This window comes from Geotrypetes seraphini, chromosome 3 (assembly GCF_902459505.1).
Source record: "Geotrypetes seraphini chromosome 3, aGeoSer1.1, whole genome shotgun sequence".
Lineage (NCBI taxonomy): Eukaryota > Metazoa > Chordata > Amphibia > Gymnophiona > Dermophiidae > Geotrypetes > Geotrypetes seraphini.
In genome coordinates this window covers 29,428,647-29,448,243 of record NC_047086.1, presented here as the reverse complement: position 1 = coordinate 29,448,243, position 19,597 = coordinate 29,428,647, and the positions used below count along the sequence as shown (strand labels likewise).

Sequence of the window (19,597 nt, the reverse complement as noted above, 5' to 3'; positions counted from 1 at the left end):
GTGCTGGGGCGATTGGATCAGTTATGTGAAGGTTTTTTTAGGAAGCGGATGGCGGTGTTTTGTACTTATTGTAATCGATGGAGATATTTTTGAAGTGAGACTGTTTAGTAGCGTGTTGAAGTAGTCTATGCGGGAGAGGACAAAGGCTTAGAGTAGCTGTGAGAAGTCTGGTTCTAAAAATATCTTCAGATTTTTCAGAGTTGACAGAAAATGTGGTGGATACCATATGGGAGATATGATCTGAGATTGATAGATTGGAGTTGAAAGTCATTCCTATAGGTTGCATACCTTGTCTTTGGCAGTTAGGGTGGCGGATTCCTAGGAGATCGAAGGACGGGTAAGTGTGGGGTTGTCGTTCCATATCCAGAGGAGCTCGGTTTTTTGGCATTTAATTGGCGCTTGTTTTGAGTCATCCAGCTCTTTATTTCCATAAGGCAGTTGTGTAGTTTGGATATTTAGGTGTCTCGGTTTGAACTTAGCAGCAGGTATAGTTGTACTGGTGAAAATGGCTTTTTAAAAAAATTTATATTTGTGTACACACATTATACATTTTAAAAATAATTTTATTGAACTTTGGGACTGATAAACACTTTTTTTTAAAGAGTCACCTAGTCAAATACTAACCTATGGTTTTCGATATCTTAGAAGGTGCAGTCTCCAGAATTGTTCACAATATCCTAAATGTGGTCTCACCGGAGTCTTATACAAGGGCATCAATACCGCCTTTTTCCTACTGGCCATTTCTCTCTATGCATCCTTCTAGTTTTCGCCATCACTTTATCAACCTTTTTGACTACCTTATGATTTATTCATACTATCACACTCGAGTCTTACTCCTCTTTCGTGCACAAAAGTTCTTCATCGCCTAAACTGTACCTTTCTCTCAGGTTTTTGCAGCCGAAATGCATGATTTTGCATTTCTTAGCATTAAATGTTAGCTACCAAATTTCAGACCATTTCGCAAGCTTCACTAGGTCCTTCCATGCTATCCACATCATCAGGAGTGTCTACTATATGGCTGGTTTTGGTGTCATTTGCAAAGATGCAGATTTTATCAATCAACCCTTCAGCAATATCATTTATAAAAATGTTAAAAACAATAGGCCAAATAATTGAACCTTGAGGCACACCACTGGTAACATCCCTTTCCTCAGAGTGATCTCCATTGACCACTGCCCTCTGTCTTTCATTCAACCAGTTCCTCACTCAGTCCCATCATTTTGGTGCAATCCGGAGGGCACTCTGTCTATTTATTAGACGCCTGTGCGGAACACTGTCACTGGCTTTGCTAAAATCTAAATATACCACATCTAGCGCACTTTATCCAATTCTTTGGTCACCCAGTCAAAGAAATTGAACAGATTTGTCTGAGAAGACCTTGCCTCTAGTGAACCCATGTTGCCTCAAGTCTTGTAATCAAGGATCTTCATTATTCTCTGTTTTAAAAGAGATTCCTTTAATTTACTTACCACAGAAGTCAAACTTACTGGCCTGTAGTACCCCACTTCTCCCTTAATTCCACTTTTGTGGAGGGGGACCACATCCGCCCTTCTCCATTCCTCCAGTACCATTCCTGAAGGTCAGCCAGCAGAGCCACCAGACTGTCCCTAAATTCCTTCAATATCCTCAGACGTACACCATCTGGCCCCATCGCTTTGTCTATCTTTAGCTAGCTCCTTTATGAATACAATCCTCTGAAAATCATTTAGGGTCTACCACTTCTATCCCTATTTGCATTTATCTTCTGTGGTCTGTCTCCCAGTGCTTCACCAATTAACACAGAACAGAAATATTTGTTAAGCAATTCAGCCTTCTTTATCAGCTTCTACTACATATTCCTCCCTTTCAGCTTTGAATCTCAGAATGCCACTTCTGTACTTCTCCCATCATTAATATATTTAAAAAATGTCTTCTCCAGTTCTCCGGTACCACTCCAAACTCTAAAGAAGCATTGAAAAAGTCAGCTAGTGGAGCAGCCAGAACTTCCGTAGGATAAGCAGCATAAAATCTGTTTTACTTCTTAGAAACTAGCTTAGGTACTTGGGCCCTTGGTTGGTCACTGTAGGAAACAGGATACTGGGCTTGAAGGACCTTCGGTCTTTCCCAGTATGGCAATTCTTATGTTCTTAAACAGCTTAAGCTCTAAGCTAGAAGGATGCTAGGGTGCATAGGGAGAGGTATTATGGCCTTTAAGAAAAAGGAAGTATTGATGTGTCTGTATAAAACTCTGGTGAGACTTTCATTTAGAGAACTGTTCTTCAACCGCCGGTTCGCAGGAAATTTCTGCCGGTCTGCGCAGGGCCGGCAAGATTGCTGCTGTTGCTAAAGCCGACATTCCGATGTCAATTCTGACGTCGGAGAGGACATTCTGGGCCAGCAATCGCTGCCTGGCTGGCCCAGAACGTCCTCTCTGACGTCAGAATTGACGTCGGAAAGAAGACTTCTGTCTGCTTTAGCAGTAGCAGCAGCAGGGCGGTAAGATATCAGCCGACCCGGGGAAAGGAAGGAAGGAGGCTTTTTTTTTTTCTTTTGCGCGGCAGGGAAGGAAGGAGGTAGGCAGGCAGGCAGGCTGGCTTCTGGGGTAGGGGTGGGACAAAGTGTGGAAGGCAGTGAGAGGGACATAGGAAGGAGGCACTGGGGGCACTAAAGATATGGGAAGGAGGCACTGGGGGCACTAAAGACAGGAAGGGGCACTAAGGACATGGAAAGGAGGCACTGGGGGCACTAAAGACATGGGAAGGAGGCACTGGGGGCACTAAAGACAGGAAGGGGCACTAAGGACATAGGAAGGAGGCACTGGGGTCACTAAGGACATGGGAAGGAGGCACTGGGGTCACTAAAGACATGGGAAGGAGCACTGGGGGCACTAAAGACAGGAAGGGGCACTAAGGACATGGGAAGGAGGCACTGGGGTCACTAAGGACATGGGAAGGAGGCACTGGGGTCACTAAAGACAGGAAGGGGCACTAAGGACATGGGAAGGAGGCACTGGGGTCACTAAGGACATGGGAAGGAGGCACTGGGGTCACTAAAGACATGGGAAGGAGCACTGGGGGCACTAAAGACAGGAAGAGGCACTAAGGACATGGGAAGGAGGCACCGGGGGCACTAAGGACATGGGAAGGAGGCACCGGGGGCACTAAAGACATGGGAAGGAGGCACTGGGGGCACTAAAGACATGGGAAGGAGGCACTGGGGGCACTAAGGACATGGGAAGGAGGCACTGGGGGCACTAAAGACAGGAAGGGGCACTAAGGACATGGGAAGGAGGCACTGGGGAAACTAAAGACATGGGAAGCAGGCACTGGGGCACTAAAGACAGGAAGGGGCTCTAAGGACATGAAAAGGAGGCACTGGGGGCACTAAAGACATGGGAAGGAGGCACTGGGGGCACTAAAGACAGGAAGGGGCACTAAGGACATGGGAAGGAGGCACTGGGGGCACTAAAGACAGGAAGAGGCACTAAGGACATGGGAAGGAGGCACTGGGGGCACTAAGGGCATGGGAAGGAGGCACTGGGGGCACTAAAGACATGGGAAGGAGGCACTGGGGGCACTAAAGACAGGAAGGGGCACTAAGGACAAGGGAAGAAGGCACCGGGGTCACTAAGGACATGGGAAGGAGGCACTGGGGGCACTAAAGACAGGAAGAGACACTAAGGACATGGGAAGGAGGCACCGGGGTCACTAAGGACATAGGAAGAAAAGAGGGAGGGAAAAGAAAGGGACAATTCTTGGGCCTGAGTGCAGAAAGAAAGAAATGAAAGAAAGGATACACAGACAGAAGGAAATGCAACCAGAGACTCATGAAATCACCAGACAGCAAAGGTAGGAAAAATGATTTTATTTTGAATTTAGTGATCAAAACGTGTCAGTTTTGAGAATTTATATCTGCTGTCTATATTTTGCACTATATTTGGTTCAGAGGAAGTTTACTAAAGTGGTTGGTAGTCTATGTAATAAGGCGTACAGGGAGAGCTCAAAAATCTCAATATGCATACTTTGGAGGAAAGATGGGAGAGGGGGAGATATGATTGAGATGTTTAAATACCTATGTGGCATAAATATGCATGAAGCCAGTCTCTTTCAATTTAAAGGAAACTTCAGAGTGAGAAGACATGAGATGAAGTGGAGGTGATAGGCTCAGGAGTGACTTAAGAAACTTTTTACAGAAAGAGTGATAGATGCTTGAAATAGTCTCCCGGTAGAGGTGGTGGAGACACTGCCTCTCTGAATTGAAGAAAGCTTGGCACAGGCACGTGGGATCTCTTAGGGAGAGGAGGAGATAGTGGATGCTGTGGATGGGCCATTTGGCCTTTATCTGCCATCATATTTGTATGTTTGTATGCAGATTTATCTCATCATGCATATTCATTATGGATAACCTGACTCAGACTGGCTGAGCATGTCCCAAAGATTGGGTTGAGAACCCCTACTTTAGATGAATTTGCCATTAGCAATCCAAATTTGTTACTTCTGACTTTGCCTTGATACTTGCTTTTTTACAGTTGCCCACAATGAAGCATGCTTGGTGGCAGTTCTGCATTTTCTGGAATTTAATATAGTTTTTGCCCATTATTACTTTTTTCTGCTCTAGGAAACACTTGTGATAGAAAGTTTTGAAAATTTTCAGTTCTCATTTTGATGTCTGTAAGTGCTTCATTAATTTTTCTTTTTCCTCCTTCTTGCAGGTGTGGTAAAACTACAATCTGCCAGGTGTTTGCTGCTCTGGCAAATCAAGATTTGTATTCAGTGAATTGTCACTTGCACATGGAGACATCAGATTTCTTGGGAGGGTTGCGGCCCATCAGACAACGGTCCAAGGATAAGGTAGACTTTGGTGCAGTTGTCTAAAACAGGTTATATATTTTGTGGTTCAAATTATAGACTGGATGTTTTGGAAGATGGTTATGAATTAAAACATGCATTTTAACACTTGGTGGTAATTAGTAGAACCTTACAGATTGAATACATCAACTTAAAGCCATTTTTCTTTCTAACACAGGATGTGTCTGAAAATTCCCGGCTGTTTGAATGGCATGATGGGCCCCTGGTTTTAGCAATGAGAGAAGATGGCTTTTTTCTCTTGGATGAGATCTCTTTAGCGGATGATTCAGTGTTAGAGAGACTCAACAGGTGAGGAGTATGTTGGTGTAAGATAGGTTTGAAAGTCATCTGTAGAGTCCCTCCCATCCAGGTCCCAGATGGCATCCACTGTCCCCAACCCTTCTCTGAGCTAAGCTCCAAGTATGCCAGCAACTTCTTTCTCTGCAGTAACATGCTGATTCAATATGAGTAATGATTGCTGTCTGGACTTTTAAGTATTCTTTTCTATGATCAGTCATGATAGAATTAAGGCATAGGTAAACTAGGCATGTGCTGAAAGGCCTTCTCAGATAAGTAATTTAGTGGCTCCCATAGCAGTCTTTTCCCTGGTATGCCAGCTGTTGGCAGAAAGAGATGGTACGGGCAGTAGGGACTGACCAGACATACCATTGCCTGTAGAGATTCTGTATTCCCCACACAAAATTTAGCAGCAACTTACAGTAAAATCATACATAAAATGGTACATAGCATACAGTAAATATACATAAAAAAGTGGGGCTACACTTTTAGGAGCTTTAAGGTGTATTAATTTAATGATTGAAGATCCAATGTACTTAATATGACTGAAGCCCACCAAAGAGTTAATCTTGCTATGCGATTATAGCTGCAGCAGTGGACCCCCCACTATCCCCAGATCCACAAATCTCTCCTTTTCTCAACTACCATTTCATCCAGCATCTCTCCCTCCTTCCCACCATCCCCAGATCCATAATCTCTCCTTTTCTCAACTACCCTTTCATCCAGCATCTCTCCCTCCTTCCCCACCACCCCAGGGTCCATCACCTCTCCCTTTCTCTTCCCAACTACCCTCCTATCCAGTATCTCTATACCCCCCTCTACACCATCCCTTGTGTCCATCTTCTTTCCCTTTCTGTTCTTCCCTCCCTCCATCCCATTGTCCACCAACCCTCTCCCTCTTCTCTGTTTTTAGACCCATTATTTCTTCCCTCCCTCTCCCCGCTAGGCCCGGTATATGCATGTCTCTTTGAACTCCCCTTCCCTCCCTCTGTGTACTTCTACACCAGGGTTTCACCGCCCCCACCCCAAGGTCTGCATGCTCCCCTGTGGATGACACCACCCCACTTGTGAGAATATCTGCCTGCTGTCTCCAGATAACACCCATGTCTTTCTCAGTAACAGAAACTGAAATAACACCTAACTAACCTCACCTTTTACAAAACCATAGCGCGGTTTTTAGAACTGGCTGCAGCGGTAACAGCTCTGACGCTCATAGGAATTGCTGTTATTGCTGCAGCCGGGGGAGGGGTAAAATTTGTCACCGTTTTATTTTTCTTTGAGGATAGGTGCTTCTTATTTTTAAATTCTAACAATGTTCTCTGATAAAGTACAGATATTGCTACATCTTGGGTTTTGGGCAGGTACTAGTGACCTGGATTGGCCACCGTGAGAACGGGCTACTGGGCTTGATGGACCATTGGTCTGACCCAGTAAGGCTATTCTTATGTTATTATTTATATTTGATATGTTTTTTTAAAACAAGGGATGCGCTATAATAGCTTAAAATAACATTGCTTTTATTAAAACCTTACCTTTTGGAAACCCTGATATTATTTCCATTATACTTGTAGAGTTACACTTGATTTTTAGCGCTCAATTTGAACTTATTAAAATTTGCACTAAAAGAAAATGTTTATCTACATAGCCTGTCATAAAGAAGAGGGAGCAATGCCAGTGAAATGTATTTATTAAATAATGAAGTTGCAGAAAAGATTTTTAAGCAGTATGGCCGTGTTGCAGTGTTCTGGAAGTTGAGAAGACTTTGGTGCTTGCTGAAAAGGGCAGCCCAGAAGAACAGGAGCAGAAAGTGGAGGTACTGACTGCAGGGAAGAAGTTCCGTATCTTGGCGACTATGAATCCTGGTGGAGACTTTGGCAAGAAAGAGGTAAACCCTCCCAGTTTTTTGTTATTTTTTAATCAAGGCAAGGGTACAGGTGAATTTGGTTCTAGGAAGTAGAGATCTGGAAGAATACTTGACAATGATGATGAAATGGGCTGTTCCTTTTAGGTTGGAACCATTCATGATATTTTTTTCTTGTGTTAACTGGTTTTCTTTTTTGTTTACTGATGTATGTGTTTTAGTTGTGACCTTATGGCATTTGTAAATTCCCTTTTCCCACCTACAGCTTTCCCCTGCACTGCGGAACAGGTTTACTGAGATATGGTGTCCTCAGACCAGCTGCCGGGATGAACTTATTGAAATTATCCAACACAATCTACGTCCTGGGCTTTCCTTTGATACTACAGACCACAAAGGTCAGGCTCTGCTCTAAATTTGGATGTACACAAATGCCTCCAGTATTAAGACACAGAAATTTTAATTGAAAAAAAAAAAGATATACTGTATTTAAATTGCATCTAGAAAGCTATTTTAGAATCTATGGAATAGGTACAACCTGTAATAACCTGAAAATCAATTTTATCTTGTAATATTGATTCATTTAAGCTAAACAGTTTAATTTTGTTGTTCCCTAAGGACCAGCAGGATAACCATCCTTACATGTTTGTGACTCTAAGCAGATGTAAACTGGGTGGGAGCAATAAAATACAAGTTTTTAGAGCTTTAACCCATTCTAGTGAGCATTAATAGGAGGATAAGATGATTGGGGGGTTTGTGGACTTCCTTCAGTTGATCCTAATTTCTTTTATCTATTCTTTCCTGTGACCATGTATCTGTACCAGTATCAGTGCACTAATCATAGATTCGCCTTATTTTTGCAAAAACGAGGAGTTTGATTTCACAGTATTTATTTATTTAATTCGATTTCTATCCCGTCCTCCCAGTAGCTCAGAACAGGTTACAAGCAAACATTCACAGTGGAATACATTTGAACAATACAAAGACTATACAGCAACTTAAGTATAGGTTAAGAATGGAGAAGTGAGTGCAGGAGGAAGGGGGAATTTTAGGGGGTGAATGGGGTTGATTGCAGTTGGAATTTTAGTTAAAGAGGAGGGTCTTTACAGCTTTTCGGAAGGTCTGTTGCCAAGTAGTTGTTTTGGGTGATTGGGTTGTTTGTGGGTTTTTTGTTTGTTTGTTTTTTGCTGAAATCCCATATTGAAAGAGATCCAACAGCCTTTTTAAAAAAAATCTTTATTGAGTTTCTAAAGCTAACAAAAATGCAATACAGTATCTATACAAATAATATAAATCACAGAAAGGTAATTATAACAACTTTATAAAGATCTGGGGGCCATTAGAGAATTATTGTAATGAATGAACATCGTTTTCCAAAGCCACAGAGGAGACCATCGGCCCTGCCTGCAGGGTCAAACGAGCCCCTCTCTGCCTCCCCCACAGCTGGGAGAGGAAACTTTTAGGCTTTTTTTCTATTTTTTTTTTGCTTTTTTTCTCTCTTGTCCCTTCTTCAGCGACGGGAGCCAGCCCGCGCCGCCAAAGCCACAGAGGAGACCATCGGCCCGAGTTGAGAGGAGCGTGGGAGCACTGCTCCGCCCCTCTCCCGAGCAAGCAGGAGACCTCGAACTTAAAAACTAAAGCACCAGCGACGGGAGCCAGCCACGCCGCCAAAGCCACAGAGGAGACCATCGGCCCTGCCTGCAGGGTCAAACGAGCCCCTCTCCGCCTCCCCCACAGCTGGGAGAGGAAACTTTTTGGCTTTTTTTCTATTTTTTTTTGCTTTTTTTCTCTCTCGTCCCTTCTTCAGCGACGGGAGCCAGCCCGCGCTGCCAAAGCCACAGAGGAGACCATCGGCCCTGCCTGCAGGGTCAAACGAGCCCCTCTCTGCCTCCCCCACAGCCGGGAGAGGAAACTTTTTGGCTTTTTTTCTATTTTTTTTTGGCTTTTTTTCTTTTTTTTTTTTGCTTTTTTTCTCTCTCGTCCCTTCTTCAGCGACGGGAGCCAGCCCGCGCCGCCAAAGCCACAGAGGAGACCATCGGCCCGAGTTGAGAGGAGCGTGGGAGCACTGCTCCGCCCCTCTCCCGAGCAAGCAGGAGACCTCGAACTTAAAAACTAAAGCACCAGCGACGGGAGCCAGCCACGCCACCAAAGCCACAGAGGAGACCATCGGCCCTGCCTGCAGGGTCAAATGAGCCCCTCTCCGCCTCCCCCACAGCTGGGAGAGGAAACTTTTTGGCTTTTTTTCTATTTTTTTTTGCTTTTTTTCTCTCTCGTCCCTTCTTCAGCGACGGGAGCCAGCCCGCGCTGCCAAAGCCACAGAGGAGACCATCGGCCCTGCCTGCAGGGTCAAACGAGCCCCTCTCTGCCTCCCCCACAGCCGGGAGAGGAAACTTTTTGGCTTTTTTTCTATTTTTTTTTTGCTTTTTTTCTCTCTCGTCCCTTCTTCAGCGACGGGAGCCAGCCCGCGCCGCCAAAGCCACAGAGGAGACCATCGGCCCGAGTTGAGAGGAGCGTGGGAGCACTGCTCCGCCCCTCTCCCGAGCAAGCAGGAGACCTCGAACTTAAAAACTAAAGCACCAGCGACGGGAGCCAGCCACGCCGCCAAAGCCACAGAGGAGACCATCGGCCCTGCCTGCAGGGTCAAACGAGCCCCTCTCCGCCTCCCCCACAGCTGGGAGAGGAAACTTTTTGGCTTTTTTTCTATTTTTTTTTGCTTTTTTTCTCTCTCGTCCCTTCTTCAGCGACGGGAGCCAGCCCGCGCTGCCAAAGCCACAGAGGAGACCATCGGCCCTGCCTGCAGGGTCAAACGAGCCCCTCTCTGCCTCCCCCACAGCCGGGAGAGGAAACTTTTTGGCTTTTTTTCTATTTTTTTTTGGCTTTTTTTCTATTTTTTTTTTGCTTTTTTTCTCTCTCGTCCCTTCTTCAGCGACGGGAGCCAGCCCGCGCCGCCAAAGCCACAGAGGAGACCATCGGCCCGAGTTGAGAGGAGCGTGGGAGCACTGCTCCGCCCCTCTCCCGAGCAAGCAGGAGACCTCGAACTTAAAAACGAAAGCACCAGCGACGGGAGCCAGCCACGCCGCCAAAGCCACAGAGGAGACCATCGGCCCTGCCTGCAGGGTCAAACGAGCCCCTCTCCGCCTCCCCCACAGCTGGGAGAGGAAACTTTTTGGCTTTTTTTCTATTTTTTTTTGCTTTTTTTCTCTCTCGTCCCTTCTTCAGCGACGGGAGCCAGCCCGCGCTGCCAAAGCCACAGAGGAGACCATCGGCCCTGCCTGCAGGGTCAAACGAGCCCCTCTCCGCCTCCCCCACAGCCGGGAGAGGAAACTTTTCAGCTTTTTTTCTATTTTTTTCTTGCTTTTTTTCTCTCTCGTCCCTTCTTCAGCGACGGGAGCCAGCCCGCGCCGCCAAAGCCACAGAGGAGACCATCGGCCCGAGTTGAGAGGAGCGTGGGAGCACTGCTCCACCCCTCTCCTGAGCAAGCAGGAGACCTCGAATTTAAAAAACCAAAACACCAACGACGCACAGCAAAAATAGCAAAAAAAAAAAAAAAAAAAATCTCCAGAACTAACTCCCCTAGCCACGCACAAAAAATGGCAACACTCACACTTAAACTCGTACTAGTCCTACTACTGCTCTCCCTATTCATAGATAAATGGAAAACAGCAGGATACCACACTCATTCCATACCTATCCTCACAACAACATCCAGACTGGTGCATCCCAATAGGAAACTCCAAACCCCCAGAACCCTGATACCTTGTCCATCATCCAACAACGAAAACATTCCCACAATCTGGGGAAAAAGACCACCAACAAAACCCAAGACAAGCACTTCAAACACCATCTAGAACACTTATCAATACACTCACAGCTCACTCTCCCACTATATTCACATCAATAGCATGCGCATACATGAATATACGATCTATCAGCCCAAAGACAGAACTAATCAAAGACTGGCTGATCAAAAATAATTTAGGCTGCCTCTTCCTAGCCGAAACCTGGCTCACTTCCGACTCAGACCCCCGCATTACTGAATTTTACCCAAACGGATACAAACTAGAGCTAGTATGCAGAAAAAACAGAAGAGGTGGAGGTCTAGCAATCATTGTAAAAAACAACCTCAACATTAAAGTCCTAACCAAGCACTCCACCCCCACCTAGACCTTCTAGCCTGCCAACTCTCGGACAACTCCCTCACAGGAACTCTGAACTGCCTTCTCTGCTATGTCACGCCAGGAAAATGGAACACCGCTAAACAAGATCTCGAAGAATTTATCTTCCAGAATTCCCTCTCTTCCACACATAACCTGATCCTATGAGACATTAATCTCCACTTAGAAGACCATACTTCCAAACAAGTAACGGATATTCTCTCATTCCTCAACACCCTTTCTTATCAGATACTCAATCCCGAACCCACGCATGAAAAGGGCCATCAACTTGACATTGCTGCTTACACATCTCCCAACCTCAACACACAAAACATCCACATCACCAACGGCTCATGGCATCCTACCTTATGGTCCGACCACTACAAGTACACCTTCACTATTAACTGGGAGCACAATAACATCAAACCTTCTCCAAGCATAACAAGCTTCAAGTCCAGACAGAAAATCGAACCTACCACATTCTGGGACACAGTAGACTCAGCAATAGATTTAAACAACCCCAAAGAATTCATAAACACCTGGCGTCACACAAGTGAATCCACTTTGAATAAACTAGCACCACTAAAAACAAAATATGCAGACCATCAGACAAATGGTTTGACGCCGAACTCCTACACCTAAAAAGGCAATGCAGACAATTAGAAAGGACTTGGAAAAAACAGAAACAAGACCATAATAAAACAGAATGGAGATCTCAAATCAAACAATACAAAACCAAACTGAAGGAAAAACGAAAAGACTACTACTCTAAACTCATAGGCACCGAAAAACCAGACACCAAAAAACTTTTCAGCATTGTAAAAAACCTCACTGATACCAAACCCTTCCTCGCCACCCAAGGAACACAGACTCCAACAGCTTCTCAACTAGCGGACCACTTCAAACATAAAATCATCACAATCAGAACCACATTCAACAACGCTCTAAACATCATAGAAGAGGTACTAATAAAACCCACAATAGACGAAGCCATCTCAGCAGATACGATCTGGTCCAACTTCCCAACGACACAATGGTCAGACCTTGAACGACTGTACAAAAAATACAGCAAATCTTCTTGTGATTTGAACAACTGCCCTCCCTATCTACTAGCTACAGCGTCCACTAAATTCAAAGCATGTCTCACGCTATGGTTGCAAACCACCCTCAGGGAAGGTCAGTTCCCTCCGGAACTTGGCAAAATCATAATCACTCCCATACTAAAAGACCCTAAAGGTCCAATAGACAACCCAACAAATTACAGACCAATCGCTTCTATTCCTCTATACGTCAAACTCATAGAGGGTCTAGTAGCTCAATATCTCACCAATTACCTAGAAGACCACCACATTCTACATCCAACTCAATCTGGATTCAGAGCTAATCACAGTACAGAAACACTACTGGTATCTTTACTAGATATAGCCCGACAGCACCTCAGCAAAGGAAACAAGTTACTGATCATCCAACTCGATCTTTCAGCCGCATTCGACTTAGTGGACCATACCATACTACTCCAGACACTAGATGCCATAGGAATATCAGGTAAAGTTCTCAACTGGTTCCAAGGATTCCTTAAAACAAGATCATACAGAGTCAAGTCAAAAGATCTTTTATCCGAACCTTGGACAAACCCCTGCGGAGTACCACAAGGATCCCCTCTATCGCCCATACTATTCAACCTCTTCATAGCTTCCTTAGGCACAGCCCTAGACGCCCTAAACATTACATCTTTCAACTACACGGATGACATAACCATCCTCCTCCCCTTCGACATCCAAAACCCCATCTCCAATGGACGCCTGATAACAACACTGGAAACCGTAGAAAAATGGATGATGAACCATAAGCTGAAGCTGAATGCGGAGAAAACCAAATTCCTACTACTAGAGAAGGAACAAAAACCATCCCTAACAGAACTGGAAGTAAACGCAATCAAATACCCAATACAGAGCACTCTCAAAATTCTGGGAATTCAATTAGACAGATGCTGCACAATGCAAACACAAATAAACAAAATCATACAAAAAGCATTCTTCACCATGCGAAACCTAAGAAAAATAAGAAAATTCTTTACCAAGGAACACTACAAGATCATTGTACAATCCCTCACACTTAGTTCCTTAGATTACTGCAATAGCCTCTACCTACCATGCCCAAACAACATGATAAAACAACTACAGACCGTTCAGAACACAGCCATCAGACTCATCTACTCTCTTAGCAAATTTTGACCACATCACCCCCGCCTATGTAGACTCTCACTGGCTCCCGATAAAAGCAAGAACCCAATTCAAACTCTATTGCCTACTATTTAAAGTAACCCACGGTACCGCCCCCAGTTACCTAAACAACCGCCTTTACCGCTACCGAGTACCCAGATCAAGGAGAACTCAGAACCTATTCACCTTCCCCCCTCATAAAGATACCCGACGTAAGAAACTTTACGACAGCCTTCTAGCGACACAGGCAGCGAAAATTGACCCCATCATCACCAATCTGATGATCAATACAACAGACATCAAAGTATTTCGAAAAGAAATCAAAACATTCCTATTCAAAAAACACGTCCTTACTTACTAAGCTCCTCCCTAATCGCACACGCTCTCTCCCCCGTGAATAATACATCAGTCAACTCCTCGAACCTCACCAGCCAAAAATATTAGATTCCCAAATAAGCATCACCCATCGCTATCCAACAATCCTATCCCTTCATGTAAGGTAACTTTCTTCTGCTACCCGAATATATTGTTATTCTCCACTTATTCCTGTAATTACTGAATCTAGCTAAGTAATTCTATCGGAAAAACTCCAGATATCCTCTAATTTGTAATCCTCTACCACAATATGTAAACCACTTATTTCGTTGTTATGTAATTCTCTCGGTAATGTCCAGATCTCTTCTAATTGTAATCCGCCTAGAACCGCAAGGCACAGGCGGAATAGAAATCACTAATGTAATGTAATGTATTTTATTGGGGGGAGGGGGGAAATTGGATGATTAATATTTTTATTTAATGATTGGATTTCTGTATGTATTATGAAAATTTTCATTGAAGAATTGTTGGGTGGGGGGGAAATGGTTATAATTTCTACTTTAATGGATTATATGTATAAGAATGTCAAGTGCTGTATATTTTATTAGTAATGTAATGTTTTTTTTTTTTCCATTATTTTTTATTTTCTAATTTTTCATAAAGTGTACATAATAATAAATTACAATTGATAAATGCATATTATCACTTTTATATCTAATACATTATATATCTGAATTTGATTTTCCCCCTCACCCTCCCCCCTCCCTTTCATTACTTTAATATAATATTTTAATTTTCAAATTTTTATAAAAAGTATACAACATATTAGAATACAATTGATAAATATTCAATAACTTTTTTATATCTAATACAATATAATCTAAACAATTTTTGTCCCATTTCCCTCCCCTCACCCTTTTATTACCTTTTATTCATACGTTACATTTTGTATAATATATTATAACATACTATGTATAAATTAATTTTTCTTACCCCCCCTTTATGTGTGTCATAAAAAAAAAAAAAAAATTCCTTAAAAGAAGAAAAGAAGAAGAAAACATCATATTATTTATTCATTACAGTATTTTGTCAATGGCCCCCATATTTTTATAAATTTATTATATGTCCCCTTTTGTATTGCTATTGTTCTTTCCATTTTAAAAATATGACATATTGTATTCCACCAAAATGTGTAATTTAGGTTGTTGTAATTTTTCCAATTGTTAGTTATATGTTGAATGGCAACCCCTGTCATAATTAATAAAAGCTTATTATTTTCTGGTGAAATTTGACTTTTTTTTCTCATCATTGTTCCAAATAAAATTGTATCATATGATATTGCGATATGATTTTCCATTAATTTATTAATTTGTGGCCAAATTGAATTCCAAAAAATTTTAATATAAGGACAATGATATAATAAATGATCTAATGTCCCTGGTTCTAGATTACAGTGCCAGCATCTATTAGACTTAGAACTGTCTAATTTTTGCAAACGAGTAGGGGTCCAAAAAGCTCTATGTAATAAAAAGAACCATGTTTGTCTCATAGACGCTGACACTGTACATCCCATTCTCCAAGACCAAATTAGTGGCCATTGAGATGCATTAATTTGATGTCCAATCTCAATGCTCCAAATGTGGTATAAGTAATGTAATGTTTTAATATTAATCACTTGTTTGTCAGTTTTAAAATGAATAAAGAATTAAAAAAAACACAAGAATGGGATGTACAGTGTCAGCATCTATGAGACAAACTTGGTTCTTTTTATTACATAGAGCTTTTTGGACCCCTACACGTTTGCAAAAATTAGACAGTTCTAAGTCCAATAAATGCTGGCACTGTAATCTAGAACCAGGGACATTAGATCATCTATTGTATCATTGTCCCTATATTAAAACTTTTTGGAATTCAATTTGGCCACAAATTAATAAATTGATGGAAAATCATATTGCAATATCATATGATACAATATTATTTGGAATGATGATGAGAAAAAAAAGTCAAATTTCACCAGAAAATAACAAGCTTTTATTAATAATGACAGGGGTTGCCATTCAACATATAACCAATAATTGGAAGAACTATAATAACCTAAATTATACATTTTGGTGGAATACAATATGTCACATATTTAAAATGGAAAGAACAATAGCAATACAAAGAGGGACATATACCAAATTCATAAAAATATGGGGGCCATTGACAAAATACTGCAATGAATAAATATTAAGATTTCTCTTCTTCTTTTCTTCTTTTAAGTATCTTTTTTATGACGCACATAGAGGGGGGATAATGAAAATAATATTTACATAATATGTTATAATATGTTATACAATATGTATGAATGAAAAATAATAAAAGGGTGGGGGGAGGGAGAGGGGATATAAATATATTTAGAATATGATCTATTAGATATAAAAATGATATTGTATATTTATCAATTGTAATTTAATATTTTGTACATTTTATGTAAAATTTGAAAATTAAAAATATTATACTAAAGTAATAAAAGGGTGGGGGGAGGGAGAGGGGGAAAATCAAATTTAGATATATAATGTATTAGATATAAAAGTGATACTATGTATTTATCAATTGTATTTTAATATTTTGTACACTTTATGTAAAATTTGAAAAAAAAAAATAATGAAAAAAAAAAAAAAAACAAACACAAAAAAACCCAACAAATAATATAAATCACTAGTATTTTAACCCATTACATTAACGGGTGCTAGAATATATGTCTGTCTGTCTTTATTTCTGTCTCTCTCTTTCCCTCCCGCTGTCTTTCTTTCTGTCTGTCTCTCTCCTTGGCCCCCTTTGTCTGTCTGTCTTTCTGTGTCTCTCCCTGCCCCTGTGTCTTTCTTCTTTTCTTTCTTCCCTTCCTCCCGCTGTCTGTCTTTCTTTCTATCTATCTGTCTCTCTCCCTGCCTCCTATGCAGCAGTATTTCTCTCCCCCCACTTCCCTGTGCAGCAGTCACAGCAGTATTCCCTCCCCCTCCATTTCCCTGTGCAGCAGCAGCATTCCCTACCCCTCCATTTCCCTCCCCCCACACCACTTCCCTGTGCAGCAGCAGCGTTTCCCCTACCTCCCCTTTCTCTTCCTGCGGTCTGGCCGGCTCCCTTACTGCCCCCTTCCTTCCCGCGGTCCCGACAAACCTGCCGATTCCAGCAGCATGTGCAGCACTCTACACACGCTGCTTCGGGGCCTTCTACTTGCCTTATTTACTCTGGCACGTCCCTGATGACATCATGTCTTTGTCTCGCAGCGGGCTTGCCGGCTCCGGCCAGCCAAAGTTAATTTTTTAGTTTAAAGCCGATGCTGCGTCTCCTCTCTAGATCTCCGCCAGAGTCTGAAGTCTTCTCCGACTCTGGTGAGGCTCGATAGAGGAGCCGCGGCGGGGGCTTTGAACAAAAAAAATGAACTTAGTCTGGCTGGAGCCGGCAAGCCCGCTGCGAGACAGAGAGATGCGTGGTAAGCGCACATGCGCACCCTGCCGGCCACGGAACTACAGATCAGGCAACACGGCGTTAAGAGTGCGCATGCGTGCTTAGCGTTTTATTATTATAGATATATGCATTTATAATCAATCAAAATCCATATAACATTTAAAAAGAAACCAACCCAACCAATATTTCATAAGGGAATAGAACCATACAAAAGAAACTGCTCCAGCTTCTGCTTGCCCTACTCAAAGAAATCCCTTCCCTCTTTGTTTTAAATAGCTTTTTTCTTATACTTGTAACATTCAGGGAGAATTATCTGTCTTCTTTCACTGTTACAAGTTCTGCAATTAATTGTTATTTTGCTCTAGCATCTGTGGTTTCCTTATCTTTTGGTCCCTAGCTAGGTTGCATTGCAGGTATACCCTCTCATAAATTATCCTCCAAGGCTTTCATGCAAAGGGGGCTTTGAAATTGTCCTCATCGAATTCTCTCTCTCATGCCTCTGAATACCTTGCTTCTCCTAGGAGCCTTCAGGCCTGTACCAGCCTATAGCATTATTTCTTAACTCAGTCTCCACAGGGTTAGTCCTTAGTGCTGAGGACGGTACATGACAATATTTTTGTCTTTTGCTTTGTTTTCAATACTATTTGGGTTCTTAGGTCCAGATCTGATTTGTGATGCACAGTACACAGTTTTTCTGGTTTCCTGCTGTAAAACTAATAATAAATTTCCAAGCAGTTTGACTGCAAGTTCTTACTGGTTTTGTGGATCCGCAAATACAATAAACTTGTTTCCAGTGCTGTGGAAAAAATAACAGCAATTTTAGACTTGACTTCAGCCAGTCCCATAAATTCTCACATATTAACATCTTCTGTATCCCATTCTTCTTCTTATCTTTTCTAGGAGAAGACATTGCTGAGCTCATGATGGACTTCATTGAATGGCTGTTCAATCAAGACTTTGGGTGCCGCTGTATCCTAAGCGTCCGGGATATCCTATCTTGGGTTAATTTCATGAATGTCATGGCAGAGGATGAAGCAGAAGAAGAGGATGCAGAGATGGCTGGGCATCGTAGGACCCCATTCTGCACCATGACATCTTTTGTACATGCAGCCTGTCTGGTGTATATTGATGGAATAGGATCAGGTATGTTTTTTGCTTTCTGATTGGTAGTATGCAATGTTGTCTAATCAGTGTGCCTTGTATACGTCACCACTACCTGATGCTGAGTTGTAGACTAGCACCGGGGCTCTGTTTTTAAGATTTTTGCAAAAAGGAGAAAGACCAGCATGAATATCTAAATATTCATGTTGCAAGGCATGGTTAGTCAGGCCTTGCTTAGTGCAGTACACACATTAGTTCTATAATGTAGGTCCTAACATTTATTTGCTAGTTACATGTGTAAATGATTAAAATAGCATATACATGTGAAAGTATGACACACATAATTCTGTGTAAGAGCTATTCTGTAAATACATATACTGTATACACTCAAATTTAAACCTATCCGAATATAAACTGAGAGTTTATATTCTACCATTCCTCCCTTGTGATGCCCTACCACTCTCCCTCCTAGTAGAATTACCCCTCTACCACCACTGCAAGCCTCCCCTGAACTGGCAGACTTACTGCTGCGATAAGGGCATGCCCACATCCCGCCCATGGAACGTCAGTTAGTGTTCCCTGCCTCCCAAGTGAAACACCCATGCCTGCAACCCCGCCTGTGTCCCACTGGAATGTCAGCTAGTGCTCCTTCCCTGCCTCCCAAGCAAAACTAATGCCTGCAACCCCACCCCATGCCCCAACCCGCACCAGAACATCAGCTACTTCTCCTTCGCAAGCAAGAAGAGCACCCATACCCGCACCTCTGTCTATGCACCACCAGAACATCAGCTAGCATGCCTTCCCTCCCTAGCAAGCGAGACTGATTATTCCCCCCCACCCCCACCCCCAGGTGTACTGCGATCTCCTGGTGATCTAACGGCGTGTTGGGGCAGATGCAATTCCCACTCGCTCCTGCCCATTCTTCCTCCGCAATAAAGGCTGCTGGGAACCTCATGAGACTGCTGCTGGAGGTCCCGGAGAATTTTAATTGAAATCGCCCATTATTATACTGCTGCCAGCTTTCCTGTTTTCTGAAAACATTTCTTCATCTGGCTGCTCATTCTGTCCTGGGGAACTGTAGTATAACCCTACCTTTATATTCTGTCCCTTCACATATGGAATTTCTATCCAAACAGATTCCACACTATCTATGCCATGCAGAATGTTTATTTTGTTTGATTCAATTCCCTCTTTAACATATAGCGCAACCTCCCCCCTCCAATTTGATCTACTCTGTCCTTGCAATATAATTTGTACCCAGGTAATACAGTGTCCCATTGTTTGTCCTCCTTCCACCAGGGCTCTGAGATGCCTATTATATCTACCTCATCATTCAGTGCTATATACTCTTAACTCTCTTATTTTATTTTTTAG

The 19,597-nt window shown here is 42.7% G+C and overlaps 1 protein-coding gene across 2 annotated transcripts in view; it reads left to right on the top strand.

Annotated features, from left to right (window-relative positions):
* The window catches only part of MDN1 (midasin AAA ATPase 1), a 943,760-nt gene that overhangs the window by 370,081 nt on the left and 554,082 nt on the right, over window positions 1-19,597 (top strand). For both annotated transcript variants that reach the window (XM_033936734.1, XM_033936735.1), the window contains exons 30-34: window positions 4,691-4,829; window positions 5,005-5,135; window positions 6,864-7,008; window positions 7,250-7,379; window positions 18,023-18,265. In XM_033936734.1, the coding sequence (XP_033792625.1) occupies window positions 4,691-4,829; window positions 5,005-5,135; window positions 6,864-7,008; window positions 7,250-7,379; window positions 18,023-18,265 (788 nt within the window). The remainder of the gene's footprint in view (window positions 1-4,690; window positions 4,830-5,004; window positions 5,136-6,863; window positions 7,009-7,249; window positions 7,380-18,022; window positions 18,266-19,597) is intronic.